Source organism: Drosophila erecta, unplaced genomic scaffold (genome assembly GCF_003286155.1).
Source record: "Drosophila erecta strain 14021-0224.00,06,07 unplaced genomic scaffold, DereRS2 tig00000021-arrow-pilon, whole genome shotgun sequence".
Taxonomy (NCBI): domain Eukaryota; kingdom Metazoa; phylum Arthropoda; class Insecta; order Diptera; family Drosophilidae; genus Drosophila; species Drosophila erecta.
The window spans coordinates 8,331,968-8,347,670 of record NW_020825198.1 but is presented as its reverse complement, the minus strand read 5'-3'; the positions used below and the strand labels follow the sequence as shown (position 1 = coordinate 8,347,670).

General features: G+C 40.3%; 1 protein-coding gene across 1 annotated transcript; it reads right to left on the bottom strand.

Moving 5' to 3' along the window:
* Nucleotides 1-3,027: 3,027 nt before the first annotated feature.
* On the bottom strand, nucleotides 3,028-13,503 carry LOC6544501 (lachesin). Its single transcript, XM_015158358.2, has 11 exons — nucleotides 13,380-13,503; nucleotides 11,219-11,325; nucleotides 9,729-9,933; nucleotides 9,496-9,657; nucleotides 9,140-9,268; nucleotides 7,283-7,373; nucleotides 6,628-6,711; nucleotides 6,298-6,407; nucleotides 5,209-5,271; nucleotides 3,503-3,784; nucleotides 3,028-3,437 (listed from the first exon to the last, which is right to left on the bottom strand). The coding sequence occupies exons 1-11, from the start codon at nucleotides 13,492-13,494 to the stop codon at nucleotides 3,376-3,378; spliced, it is 1,410 nt and encodes a 469-aa protein (XP_015013844.1). The 5' UTR covers nucleotides 13,495-13,503; the 3' UTR covers nucleotides 3,028-3,375.
* Between the last annotated feature and the right edge of the window lie 2,200 nt (nucleotides 13,504-15,703).

Genomic DNA, 15,703 nt, shown 5'->3' with positions numbered 1-15,703 from the left:
AGTTGCTGAAATCTATGCAAATAACATTAAGTTATGAAACATTTTTCTTGTGCGATCCCAGGGAGTGTTTAGCATATTTTGTGTGAAACTTGTTTGCGTGACTCAAACAATTAGTATACGCACATCGAGGTTTTGGCGGTCTGCCGGCTCTACACAACGCGAAAAAAGGTGTAAGTAGACCGATGACAACAGGAACGAAGTTGTAGAAATTTCAAGAAACATTTTCTGTGTACACGTATGTGTGTAATTTGGCGCTTTCTGTAAATAAACACTCCCATTAACGTTTTTTTTCGTTGACGAGTATTGCTAGAACCAACCGCCAAATGTCAAACTCCTAAAGGGAGGAAATTTGCATAAATGCCAAACCAAAAGCAGAGCCAACAACATTGGGCATTTCCCCATGTAATTGAGAGCTAGAATTAAATGCAAATGGTTTAATGAAACAACGGTTATTTATGTTCATTTAGTTTGTTGGTTTTTGCTCGGTTCGCTTTTTTGTATCAATCAACCTAAAGTTTTATTGTTTAATTATTATCGCATAATTAAGTAACTGCTTACAATGTAGTTTTATCAATCTTAATCGTAGATTTCATTAATGTACCTTCGTTTTGCGTTTCTTTCGAGATTGTTTTTTTTTTTTACATAAGTTAGGCATTAATGTTTCAGCTCAAATATGGACAAATAGAACAAAATATACTTTAAGTGTTTTACTTAACAAAGTTATAAAATGTTGGTTTCGAAGTTACCCAAATCCCTGAAAGCAACTTTAAATACAGAGAATGACAAAACAAAAAAGTTAAAAAAAAGTAAAAAATTTATTTCTGAAAATATAACTTGTATTAATAGTTTTATTTGTATTTTACAAATTGCCAACTTGTTTATAGGAAAACACATCCGTTCTTGTTTATATCGCACAAAAAGCTATAAACATTTTACATATACTTCATTTGATGATCAGCTAATTTTTTAAATACAGGCAACAGACAATTCAATTACTTTGTATAGGCTATATAGTTTTTATATATATGTTTTTTAATTTATTATGTTACTTGCCAAATTAAGTACATTTAACCTTACGAACTTTACACAAATCTCTTTCTTGGCTTTGTTAATTACTTGCCAGGCTTTTTGACTAGTATATTTGAAGTTATTTTCTGGCTGATTCAATTATTAATTTTTAAAGTGGGTGTTTGATGCCTTAATTATTATATCTCATATTTACACGCAACTAAAAGGGTCACAATGTATTTACAGCTATATTTGGTTATTGATATGACCTCAATAAAAAGGATCTATTTACAAACATACAAACATGTAACTGAAATTTTAATTAGCGCAATTTACTAATTAAAAATAAAATGGGTGGTTAAATTTGACGAGCAATTTATTAAAGCCCCAAATAAACAAAGCAAAATTAGTTCATTATTGCTGGCAATTTAAATAAATAATAAATGCACCGCAACTGTTACATATGCGACAACTGAAAAATATACGACTCCCTAAAGATTGTCACATATCCTTGGCCTGTTGGCGTTTCATCTGCATTTATAATGCTTAATTAGCTGCATTGTTGGAGTTAACTGCACTGGCGACCTTAATTTCCAGTTCCCGTCTCTGGGTAAAATTAAATAAAATGCATTAATTTTGTTATTGTCGAAGCGTCGACGCTTTCAGGACACAATGTTGATTATCAATATTTTCAACGCTGAATGCGCTTTTCTCCTTTTGGCATTAACAATGTTAATAAACGAAAGGGCAAGGCGAATGTGAATGCGGATGCGGATGCGGATGCGGATGAAGAAAGCAGAAAGGCAATTTCGCATGCGGTTTTCCATCGTTCATTATGTTTATGTCAATGCAAACTTTATGCAACACAAGTTGAATTATTAAAACCGTGCAACGGCGACGTTGTGGCATAAATACTGTAAATTGGCAGGCCTTTAACCTGCAACCCTCCGCATGTTTATACATATACATGGACGCATACGTACATGAACCTATATGCAAATGGGCCATATATCTTCTGGCCTTAATGTCATTTTTCTTTGCCACGTCGATGGCGCGGATGTCTGTCTCTGGATTGGCCATGGATCCTGGTTCCTGCTTCCTGGATCCTGGATCCTTCTCACTCACTCCTTGGTCGATCCCGGGCATGAGTTATGGCCAATAAATTGGACATGTTAACTGTGTGTCATTGTGCGGGGCCAAGGGACCGCAGGCCACGCAATTTTATGCTGAAATTAATTGCAAGTATTTCGCACGGAGAGGCAGCGCCAGAGGCGTAGGAAAACAGACAGTGAAAGGACACACATGGCAACGGGTCGTATGAGTAATAATATAATTAGCATGCACATTTATTAAAAAGTGATGGAAGCGCACAAAAGCCGACGACGATGACGATGACGATGACGAGGCGGTTTCCGGAAGACCAGGAAACGGAATCAAGGTATTGCAAATTATTATTGCAAATTTTTTGTCGTTCCATCGACAGCAGGGAAACGGTTAAAATGAATGGCATTTTTAAGGCGTTTAAATGTCGCTTGGCAACCAAATTCAGAGCTAGCGATGGGCGCAAAAGGGGGCGTGGCCCGATCTGACAACCCTTCGACTTTTGCTTCATTAAATAAATTGGAATTCTTTGCTGCAGTTGGGAAGGCTGAAAACTTTGTTGCGAATTGAACGCATAAATACGATTGCTTAAATGGGACAACAACAGAAAAAGTTTAAAGAACTGAAGTGACTAAGAAAGAGTAACAAGTTTTTAAAAAATTTAGATATGGTTTTAAGATATGTTTAAGTTGAAACAAATTTATACAATTATAATCTTGATATAGGATATTTAAGCTTCAGTGTTTCTGTTTATGATATGCCGAAATTAAAATGGTTTCAACTCAAATTCAAATGGTAAACGTTTTTCGCTCTAGAAAAGCTTTGCTTTGGGCGCTCTTTAAACAAAAAACATTTAAAGGGTCACTTTAGTGTCAAACAATTTATCTCGAGCCTATTTTAACTTTAATATATGTATGTGTATTGTACAATTTGATTTTCGTACGATTTTCATATGGTCAGTAATTTATCTTAAGCTTCGAATTTCATAAGTTCTATACATACAATGAGCATTTTATTGTTCTTCAAAATACTTCTTCTTTTCCTTTAAGTTTTTAATTTTATTTAAATAACTTTACAAATTCCTATAGCTGTGAAGTGAGCCAAGTTTGAAGCAGTTTTGTTTGTTAATTATTATTATTGGATTTTTGATATACTTTCAGCTATGAAATATGATGATGTACCTAAGCTATTCCCCCGTTTTTTTCTATACCCCCTTTGGCTGCATTTTCCAAATGCTTATTGATTAACTCAAACGACTTATTGATTTCAAAGCAGGATCAGATAGATTCCAGAGCCGAACAGCAATGCTCTATGAAGCAGCAGGCCAGCTAAGAAAAACATGATGTACATGGCGATTGTCATAGGCAAAGGACTTTCCATTTCCAGGACTTACCCACTGACGAGGAGGCGTACTCATTCGGTGGTCGCTCCGTGTAGAATGTGCTCTTGCCTATCGCCAAGGATCCTTTGGAGCCCATCGATGATAGACTATTTCCCGCCACACCTCCTGGCAATGCCGAGGTCTGCATCGAGGTGGAGGACGAGGCCGCCGAGGAACTGCCTCCCGAAGACGAGGAGGAGGCCGAGCCAGGATATAAATCGTTCTTCATGGCATATCCCACATCCGTTTGCAGGGACTTCGTTGTGTCGTTGCGTGATGAGGGTATGATATTGTCTGCAGATTACAAGTGGAATTATACATTTTAGTAGGCAAGCATACAGTAGTCACTCGAAATGTGCTTCATATGAACAATAATTCAGTTAAATGTTAAGCCATCACCTGTTCTTCTTCATTTAAAGCATTTCAAACTTGCTTCAACTCTTATTGCAAAGGAACTTGGAAAACCCCATTTTTCATTTACCTCGTGTCACACAAAATTAGTCTTCGAAATGTCTCAGTTGCCGGAAATCGACAAGAAGTTCTTGTTGCTGTCGTTTACTGTTTGTTCACTTGTGGGTCACTATTGGCTAGCAAAAGTTGTGGTCTCTTAAACAAAACTTAACCCCACGCCTGACATGGTTTTCAAGTTAAATTGCGTGGAAATCTTGGCTGCGATACAAAAAATTTATATCGTCGCACAATGGAGCGTACCAACACACATGTGACTGCACGCACACACACACACACACACACAAACAATAACATCCTTTGTTGGCTGACTCCTGGATTAGGTTCCGTTGCATTGCTCGCGCTGCTTTGCCAGTCACTTTAAATAAAATATGCTTGGTCTTTTGCTCTGCTCTCCAGCGCTCCAGCTCACGGGCTCAAAGTCTGCGGCAGTGTTTCAAATGTGTTTCCAACCTAATGCCCCCGAAAATCCTCCTCCGCCCCAGCGTAATCCCGGCATATTGCTTTGCCCCAAGCCAGAGGACGTGGACTTGGACATGGGACAGGGAATGGAAGTGGGAATGGGAGTGGGAATGGGAGTGGGAATGGCAGTGGGAGTAGGAGTGGAAACGGAAAAAGGACACGGCCACGAGCCCGGACGGAGACTTGAAAGTGTGTGTACTTTTCTGCTCGACTTGAATTTCAACAGGAGCCACTGAAGAACACACGGAAAAAAGCTGCCTACACAAATAAAAAATTGTAGTATTTAAAAATAAATTTTGCGTTTCAGAAAAATAACTTCACATATTTCCAAATAAATATATAGTAGTTATTATAATAATATTACTTTTTTAAGCATTGAGCTGAGCTACAAATGCAAAACCTTTTTTTCTATGGCAAGTGGAGATGCAGAAAGGCGAAAAACCCCGTCGCTGAAATAGTCAAAAGTGCTTTAGTTTATCTCTTGGTGGGCGTGTGCCACTCCCCCGTTTTCCACCCAACTCCTACCACCCCCAAACCCTTTGCGCCACCCTGTTTGTGGATCTGTCTGGCTTAGCTGCTACTTTCGCAGTTTTGTTTGTGGCTCGCCGTATCCTGTATCCTGTATCCTTCCCTTTGTGTGTGAGTGCGAGTGTGTGGTGTGACTTTCACGCTCAACGCTGAATGTGTTGAGCGCAAATACGAGGCATTCCACACTTGAAGGTGGGACACCCGACGCCGCCACTTTCCCCCCAATTTCCACACACTTTTCCGACTGATACTATACTTACTCTCCCTGGACTCGACGGTGGTGTGGGTGACCTGCTTGGATGGTGTGGATGGCAAGGGTATTTCTGCAAATGGATTTGAATAATATTGCATAATTAATAATTAGAAGGGCATTCAAGCAGCAGTGGCCTGGCGGCCAACGGAAAATATATAATAATAAACAAAATGGGTTTTCATTACATTATGCCAGCGGAATTAAGGTCGGTTGCTTTGCATTGGCTTAGTATGTCAAGTGTGCGGTTTCTTCAGATGTAAGGTCAAACGCACACTTTCCCAGTTTAATAAATTAAAGAAACTAAGCTTTCAGTTAAAAGCCTTCTTGGTTTCAGTCATAAACCTAATTAGGTTTCAAGGCCTTAACTGAAAAATCGTAGAAAATCAACTTTAAAATGTTCGCCTCAAACAGATGCATATTTCCCGAAGTACAGAATGGAAATGTAAATATCTGAAATCTACCCACATTAATTGCTATTGAATTTAAACGATTTGCAGTTTGCAAAAAAGCCAAGATCAACGTGTTTCGGAGATAACCTTTGGGATAGAACAACTTCAGCATTTGCCATCTGCAGAAGGCGAACGGCAACTTGTAAACAGCAGAAAAGCCGAGAAAACAGGCAAAGTGCATAAAAAATAAATAAATAAATGCAGCCAGCGCACACGTACGTATACGTGTATGTACGTATATATATACTATATGTTCAGGGGCGACTCCTTGGGCTAGCAAACGATACAAAGTCAAACAATTCCGAAATTCACCTTTATTTTCCGTTTACGTTTATGGTGAATGTGTCTCCGTGTGGCCACGGGGCCTGAGGATGCCCGGCTAGGAGTGGAGCACATGGGGCAGGTGGAGCCAGACAACACCCACCAGCCACTAGTAGCCACCACTCGTTTAGTTTTACGCTCCGGAGGACAACGTATAGTGCACATATAGGGTCGTGTGGATTCAGGGTCTATAGGTAAAAGCTTTTGGCAAAATTGTGCCACAAAGGGCGAGCGATATTGCATTGCTCGGGATGAGTGTACGTGTGTGTCGATGTGTGTATTTGCCGTAACTAGTGCACTTTAGTTACCCATACACAGGCACTTACCGTAAACACGTATGGAGCCTTCCGTTTCCCCCAGCGAGTTCTTCGAGATGCATCGATAGTTGCCAAAGTCACCATATTGCAGGTTTCTTATCGTCAGCTTCATGTGGGCACTGCAAGAAGGATACGTTAAGCTTGAGGATATATCCATGGCGCAGCTTATCTACCCGAGCTTTCGAAAAAGGGGGCTAAGACATTTGCACTTGCACCTGACCCCCAAAAATGGCAAGTGCAAATGGATGATAAATATTTAAGAACACAATTTTCAATGTTGTATGTAGTTTGTTTTTGAATTCCTTATTCCTTATTCTGTTTTGGTCGAAAGTGACTTACCGATAGGAGTTCTCCGTGTAGTCGGTTTTATACTTTTTGCTCGGCAACACCATCACCGAATTGTATACCCAATAGATAATGGCTCTGCAGGGAAGGAACAAAAAAACATTTCAAATCGAATGTAAACGAAAATCTGCACACATGCACACGAAAAAAAGAAAACTAATCAAATTCTCAAATGAATGTAAATATTTTAGCAAAATCAAAGGCAAATCGAATGAACAAAATTCAACACAGACACACAGAGCACACATCCGTCTGCAATCAGGTGCAACGTAAATTTGTTTAGACCTATAAAAAATTATGTGGGAGTAACTAAAAAGCAGCTCTTAAAAAATTAGTTCCAAAAGAGATATTGAGCTTATTAAAATTGCATTAATTTAATCAGTTTAAGGAAATCAAATTAAATGGAGAATCTCAAAAAGAAATTTAAAACAACTTTCATTATTAAATCCTTTGAAAGGCTCTTATACAAAAGCTAATAGCATTAAACAAAATTTGTTGAGTAGACTAGGTGCAATAGAAAATCCAAAATAAAACTGGCACTAAGCTACAATCTGTGTAACATGAATATGAACAGGAATAGATATATAAAGATATAGTAGAGGCAAAACTAAAAGCAAATCGAAAGCAATCGCAATCCGAGGAGACTCACTTGGGATGCGCCTCCGTGTGGCAATCGATGGTTACATCTGTGCCGGATGGGGCGCCAACAAGTTGATTCGGCACCCAAATCATTGGCGAGACTGTGGATACAGAGGGGTGGAAACGGAAAAGCTGGTTGATATGGTACGTTAGCAAATGTAAATGGCACCTGGGGGAAAACTCAGGTGGTACGAAGGCGAGGAAAGTGCCGCTGCAAAGCACGCATAAGCGGCAGAATTACGCCTGTTCAACATTTTCTGTCTGCTTTTTTTATTTTTTTTGTTATGCGCCAGCTTAAAATGAAAGTGCAATGACAAAGCTGGAAACTTGGTCTAGAAATACAATATGGCTAAGACAACACGTCAGTGAAATGAGGGTACTAGAAAAATAAATTAAGTTTTGCAGGAAGTACGTGCTGCGGATGAGAAGACGACAGGGCCAAAGGAAAATTCGTGTCCGTATTGCATATATTTTTGCAGCATTTACCCCTTTTTCAAAAATCAATACTTTTTCAACTATTGCTATCTCAGTTTTATAATATAATATATACTCTTCTGCAAAAGATACTTAAGCATCTGCAGTTTTTGTAAAATATCTTGTTGGTTTGTTTGTTTGTTTAGCATCTTGTGAGTACTCGCCATAAAAACTTAACCGCTTTTCCCGATTTACCTGAAAAGATTCTCAATATATTCCATCTTATTTAATAAGACATATGGTTTTTTAAGCCAACCCCACGAGTGATCCGAACATGAAACCAAAACCGAATCCTTTATCAAACTCGTAACGGAAATAAAGGAAGCAGCGGGCTAGTTGGGAATTTTAGACGCTCCTGACAATGCCTACACCTGCAATATGAGGATGGCTGCTCGTTTTCAGGGTGCCGCCCCCTTTTTTGACGCCCCCTGGGCTCAGACACGCACAAAACCGTTCATAATAAAATAGAGAGAAAAATACACACGGCTAAACAGAAAAACGCCGTCAAAGTCATACGTGCAACGCCGCCAAGTGACTTTATTGCAGGTACGTGACGTGAATTATTGTCAAGGGGGGTTCGGTGGAGCAGGGGCGTGGTCAGGGGGCAGTTAGGGGGAAAGGGAGCCGCGGCTGGCTGAAACTCGTTAGGATTAACAAGCGTTTACTGGCGCACGGCGTGCAATGGCAACCAAGCTTTTTCGCCCAGCTACAGGACACCATGTCTGCCGCTCAAAGGATACTGGCGAAATATATATATGTATGTTAAAAAAAATCCGAAACCATTTTAGAAAATTCTTCAAAACTTTCGTAATATGCTTATCTGCAGATTTACTTGAGTTTTTAAGCCGAAGCTTCCTCCAAACAAATTAACTTGGATAAACTTCACCCTCCACCTACATGCAAATATTTTTGGAATATTTCGCCCAGTGTATTCTATACCTGTATCCGCTGTTATATGTCAGCTGCATTAGATGGCGTCAGCTTAGCCGCGTTTGTCACTCATAGCCGGAGCAACGAGCGTGCAGTTAAATTGATGAGCAGCAGGTACAACCAAGAGGCGATGCGCAGCTCCACGAAGGAATATGGCACGAAAACTAGATACCCGGAATGGCTGTGTGTTTGGCTGGCAGGATGCCTGGATGGATGCCAGTATGGCGGGATGGTCGGATAGATAGGTAGAGCTAGATAGATGAATAGCCTGGTTGGATGAATGGCCTCCTCGCGTTCCGGTAAGTGCGCGCGCGTGTTTCCACCAAACTGACAAAGGCGGCCAACTACGGGTCTAATATAATATGTACCCTTCCGTAGTATTTCCCCCACGATTGGTGCCGCTTTCATTCCTCATTTAATCGAGCTACCCACTCCCCACGCCCACCGGTAATCGAATACTCACACTCCACGTCCAGAATGATCCGCTTGGACACCGATGGCGGTACTCCATTGGTGGCGATGCACAAATAGGCGCCCATTTCATTGCGACTCACTTTGGTTAGCGGCAGGACATCGGCATCGTACACCAGAACTATTGTTTCCGATGGGGTTTTTCAATATCCGGCACATGGAAATAACGTGTTAAAGCATTGTGATTATCAAATTGAAAGGTTACACAGGAGTGATACTGGATCAAGTGATTGCAATTTTTCCGAGACCTTATGTTTCAAAGTATACCTTTCTATACCTCTTCTTTTCATTCACTTCTTTTGTTTTTATTTTATTTATTTATTTTTATTGTATCTGTATCACACATACCTTTCTTCTTCTTTTCGACGGTGATTTCCTCGCCATCCTCGCGCCGCCAAATGATTTTCGGGGCCGGAAAGCCATCGGCCCGACAGGTCATGTTGATATTTTGATTTTCACGCACCGCCACCGACGACGGCGTACTCTCAATGTCCAGAATATTTGGTGGCACTGCGGAACGGGTGCAATCCGAATCAGCTCTTGTTGATTAAGCGGCATAAGAGTGGGTGGGGAGTACTCACCGACCACCTGTAGATAGCCCACTTGGCTAATCATCGGGTTGGTGTTGACCTGGCACATATAGTAGCCGCGATCGTCCTGATGAGCCTGATTCACGTGCAGCAGCCACGTGTTGTCCGTGTAGGTGATGCTGTACCTCGGTATCCTCGATATCACATGCCGGTGGATGGTCAGTATCATTTGCCTGTCTATGTGTATCCAGGCCACCTGCAAAGTGTGCATAATTCTCAAACTTCATTCGCATTATGCGCTCAATTGTTCGGTTAATGTGGAGAGAGTCCTCAAGGCGTTCTTCAAAGACCTAGCCATCCATACTCCCAAGTTGGATTCCCGGCTAGGCACATGTGGAGACCCTGCCATTATAAATGAACGTCATGTTGTGACGCAGGACCCCAGGATAATGCCAGCCTGACAGCTGTTTCCGCATTTCTAATACACTTTTTTGCTCCTTCTGTGCGCACTTTCTTTGGACTTCACTCTGCCTTGCACCAAAGGACATGTTACACAGAGAAATACAACGTGCAATCACTTTGTTTCATACTTCGGTTACCTTAAATCGAAATAGTGTTAGGTATCCCAGGATTTAATTTTCAATACTGCCCCTTAACGCTTAAATTTTGAAGAATGAACTGGTATTTTTTGGCAAGCTTAACCTTAACAACTTTTTTTCTCTGTGAAGGAGAAGAACTCTTCCTGGTGAAAGGACTTTCCCAGCCTTGAGTTAGCAGCAAACTTTTCAAATTTGCCCCCAGCACCAGTACTGACAGCAATGAGTTTCCCGCTTTACTCTCCCCGGCATTTTTGCTCATGTCCAGGCCAATGTTGACAAAAGTCCAATAAGGGGCAAGGAGCAAGGACTCGAGTCCTAGCTAGGCCCTGGCGGTCCTGGCGGTCCTGGCGACAGTGTTTTATATGAAGTTGATATGGCGAGTAAATATTTGTGATTTGTTATGAGCTCGCTGTGTGCCAGCAGCTCACAGCTGAGGGAGATAAATGATAAGTGATTTTCTAGCCATTTGGCTTGGTCGAGAGAGCATCAGAGGTCCTTCGTCCTGGCCAGAGTATATCCCTAGCTTATTGTGGATTAGATGCATATATGCATGTAGCGCCGACTAGAGCTCATAAATTGTGTCTTCGGGCAAACAAAAGTTCGACTTGCTAATGACAGCAGAAAGTCATCGACTCGCCATCGCACAGAATTTCCATTGTACGAGTATTTCCGAGTAATATTTTGATAGGTCTGTTTTTAGCTATAGCTGCCATTTGACTGCCACAAAAGTCTGTCATTCTGCCTGACTGTTAGTCAGTTATTCGTTACTCGGTCAGTCAATCGCCAGGCTCCTTGTGCAATTTGCGAAATTGATTTTTGACAGTGTCCGCCTCGCTTGCAAACCCCTTCATCAACTGGCCGAGGCTCAGTTTACGCACGATTTATGACATTTTCCCCAGGGTTTCCCCTCCCGGAATTTCTCCACTTTCTCCCGCTTCTCACCTTGTAGCCACCCAAGTGCTCCACAACGCAGGGCAGATTGGCATCTCGACCCACAGCAACGGTGACGTTTGGTATCGGCTGCGCAAAACGTGGCTCATCCATCATGACTGCAAGTGAAAAGTGGCAGCGAAAGTGGGTTAGTTAATGAGAGAAGGAGTCAACTGGGAAACTTAATTCTAAGCTTGGCCGAGGAAATTGCGCGCAACGTAGTTGAGCTGATTTCCGGCTTTAATAATGCTCGAATTACAAGTGCTGGCGATATCTGGTAAGTAATTGAAGGCTTCAGAAGACTCTTATCGCGTAAGATTATTCATTTATTTCATTTATTTTTTATAGTATAAACTGGGCACTCCTTCTCTTTCTTAGCAAACAAAGGATCATATTTCATATTAATACCAACTCATACTCGATTGTTTTTAGCAACAGCCAAAGTTTGATTAACAAAAGAAAAAGTATAAAATAATAGTATATTTTTGCACCCCATTTTGTTACAAGTTTTTACTGTTCCTGAGACGAACAACATTTTTTGTCAAAAATAGTTTGAGAAAAATTCTTAAGTACGTATGAATAATTTGTGGGGACGGCCGACTCGGAGCCCCATTTCTCGCCATGGAAACCATAACGAAGTCATTAAAGCCCAGCGGAGTGTGCCGGGTAATAAAAATAAAGAAGTGCAAATGCTGATGGAGGAGCAATAGCAGCTGTTGCCGGAAATCCCTGACCCACAGGCCAAATATAATCAACAGCAGCTATAGTGGCAACGGCAACCGCAGCGTCATTATGAAATAATTAAACAAAGAAATTTTTTATCTGCCGGGGGTGGTGGTGTAAATGGCATGATGGGGTGGGTGGTGGGGTGATGGGGCCAAGTGGCAACACGTAGCTTCTGCCTGTTGAGGCTGCCTGCTGCCACTTTTGTCTCCGTTTTCCTTTTCTATGCATTCAGCTCGTGTTCGTGCCGCTGTCTTTGCCGCGGAAGTGCAGCAGAAATAGCGAAAATAATACAAGTACCACAGCTCTCTGAGCAACGACTATGGAATACCTGACTCAGGGTAAAAGTGTAGTACCTACTGCTACTTTTCTATATTATTTCATAAAAGCGTACCTACTGCTACTTTTCTATATTATTTCATAAAAACGTACCTACTGCTACTTTTCTTTACTATTTCATAAAAACGTTGTTAAAAAATATTTGAAAACAAAGTGTTGAGGCTAGAAACTTGCAGGCTGCCACCATAAATACTTATACCTTATTACAAATTATATCTTTATCTTTAAGTGCTTTCTCATTGAAGCCATGAGATGTTGACAAATTAAATTTCGCAAGGCAACAAACATTTTTTGGAGTTATTAAAAACCAAAATATATACTTTCTCAAATAAGTATAAACACAAATATGTATCTTTCCAAGACAAACTGCCACAATCCTCTGTCGAATTGCAATATGCCCGTGTACACTAGCAGTGTCGGATATAAAAACATGGTCTACCTCCTGGCCAAGTTGATGGGGCCGTGTTGCTGTGTTATCTGCGTCATGCAGTCGTGGCACCCCTGCGCCCCAAACTTCCTGCCACGCCCCTTTTGGCCGGCAGGCACCAGCATTGCAACCGTATCTCGGCTCACGGCTTTCACCTGCGTGTGGGCTGTAGTTTTGGGCCTTCTGCGTTGCCAACGTTTTGAGGTCTCATTTTCTTAATTAAATTATGGCCAGATCTGACAGTTTCAACATGGGGTGCAACACGTACTATGTGGCGGAAACGCAAGCGCATGGAAATGCTTATTAAGAAGTATTAAAACATGGAGAGTGAGAAAAATCCAACTTTTATTATTCATATTTTGCTTAAGGAAGGCACAATGCTTTGTTTGATTTTTGTATTCCAAAAGCAATTGAGTAAATAAAATATATGAAAATCGTTAAATGCATGTGTATTAAAATGCAGTATGGAATTAATCAAATTTGTCGAATTCGAAAGCCTATAAATCCATGTTGAATATAATGAAAGTAAAATGTGGGAAACGCTTTAACACAAACTAATCCCAGCATTAACAAGCTTAAATGTCGTTATTTATTTTGAAGCTGTATTAAAGAAGTTCAGCGTTTTCATCTGGCTCAACCATTTAATCTAAATCAATAAATTATCAATTATATAGGTGTGCTTACCGTGCGTCACCAGATTTGTCATGTAGATGAGGAACATAATCCGTCGATTTGTAAAGCGACTGGGAAATATATTTAATGCTATCAGCAGCAATTTAATTACCGTTAGAATAAACATTTTATTATATTCGTTGTTGCGTTATTGTTTTTTATTATTTCTGTTCTGCGTTTAATTTTATCTATGTCTGGTGCTATAAAACATTTGTTGAATTATTTACACTATTGTTGGTAATTTTTGCACTGCATTTTTATTTGCACTCCGCATGCGTTGGGTTTATATATTTTTGTTTAAAGCATTTATTTGATTTGCGTAATTTAATTTGCACACACAAGTGAACACTTTGCCAATTCAAATTTCATTTAGCGTAAAGCTTTAAAAATCGCTTAATTCACTTGACGCGTCGAATGGCATTTGCCCATGCTTTCTGTTCTTATTGTTGTGTTTACGCGGCTGTTGTTTTTCCTGTAAATGAAACAATGAAAATGAAATAATAAAAATGCAGCCCACACATGGAAGGAGCCGGAGAAATGGCCACAGAGGAGCGCCGATTCGAGGGGATTATGGCATTTATTATTATTATGCCAGTAGTCCTGCTATTCGGCATTGCCCACCCCCTGATACTCTGTAGTTGCTCCGGCTTTTCAATGTTGTATGTGGACAACAAGTTTTCCAGCCAGAATGGGATGGTTACACGGAAGCAATACCCTGCATTTACCGAAGTATATGTGGGAACTTTCAGTACAGGAGTGTGATTAATTCCGCAATTAAAATATCATTAGAGAAACTACTCCGTTCTTTAAGGAAATTTATATAAATTCAACTATTAACTCAATTCTATTGTACTTAAAACAGTTTTGAGCAAAGTTAGCCAACATTAATAAAATTATTGTTGATGATGCTTATCAATCAGCAAAAAAATATTCCAAGCACTGTACTCTTGATGTTTACAGTTTATATTTTTATTGTTTTCAAAGAATTAAATCGTCTTGTGACTGAGTGCTTCCCAGGAATTGTAGCATATTTCAAATAGCAATCATGATACCCATTTTAGTGGTCGGGGAACAATGGGCGTACGCAGTGCAGGTTGCTTTTCATTACCGGGAAATGGGAAATCCCCCAGCAATGAAAGGGGTCATGACTGGTTGGCTGTTTGGCTGTTTGGCCGTTGGTTGTATTCGGTTCTCGGCTTTCGGCTTGCCAAGTTCATTTGGCCACCTCTCGCCTTCGCCCTCTGCCAATGCAACATTTATTATTAATAGCACTTTATTCCGGTCAGTCGAGGTTCATGCGCGAATGTGCCACGTATGAATGCGTTCCATTGATGTTACTATTTTATGGCCCCAGAAATTCGTTGTCCTGCGATGGATGGCCAAGCCGTAACGGCTGTGTCATTGCAACAGTTACTTTTACGGTCAACGTCATGGTGACCGCTGATTTCTGGTGTAACTGGTGTTACCAGGGCTATATGGCGACATATCCATTGCACTTCAATTGGCTTTGTTGCGTTTTTGCACTTCTCCGTTGGAGGAAAATTTCCTTGGACAAGTTGCACAAATTTTCGCACCGAATTCCCAGGCAGAATATTTTTCAAAAATGGAAAAATTAACTGATATGTTTTGAGTTTTACTTTAGGATCTCGACAGAATACAGTTCAATTAAAATCGTAGAACTTTCAGTTTTTCCTGCAAAATATGTACATAGTTCTAAAATGTATCACATTTTTATGAGATGTTTTAATTTCAATTTGATTATTTTTTATTTTTAGGGTATCTTTTTAAGGATCAAGGCATCCCCTGAACCCATCAGAGTTTGTGTCTCGTTTTTCCATCGAAATGCGTTTCAGCCGACTGGTTAGACTGACGACTCTGCTGCACTCTTCTGACTTGGCCCAAAAAATTTCGCGAAATGAAATATGAATGAACATTCCATATCAGCTTCCTGCATTGCCAGACTCATCCTGACTTCCTGCCCTCCTGGCCACTCCTCTCCGACGACCGAGATTCAGTTGATCCACTTACTCAACTCAACTGAGTTGGCGCTTCAATATATAAATATTTGATGCTGCTAAAAATAAAAAGCTGTTTCTGCCGCGATATTCGGTAGTTTTTCATTCGCTGTCTGACAAAAGACTTAAATATTAATGTACATGCATTTATTAATTTCGAGTTTTTGTTACACATACGTCGTATGTTGTACAACTATTCGGAAATAGTTACAGCAATGCCTGTTGGTATGAAACTATTGGATTGGAATTTTAATGTAATTAATTTAGCCATTTTTTGACTCCCGTATTTACAAATTGATGTTGACGTAATTGATTTAATAC

What these genes read in the sequence shown, in the direction of transcription:
- LOC6544501 (XM_015158358.2), bottom strand. Translation starts at nt 13,494, where the DNA reads ATGTTTATTCTAACGGTAATTAAATTGCTGCTGATAGCATTAAATATA. An exon ending in GGGCTATCTACAGGTGGTCG is followed by an intron (nt 9,658 to 9,728) that starts GTGAGTACTCCC and finishes CCCGTTCCGCAG; the next exon opens with TGCCACCAAATATTCTGGAC. An exon ending in GATCATTCTGGACGTGGAGT is followed by an intron (nt 7,374 to 9,139) that starts GTGAGTATTCGA and finishes CTGTATCCACAG; the next exon opens with TCTCGCCAATGATTTGGGTG.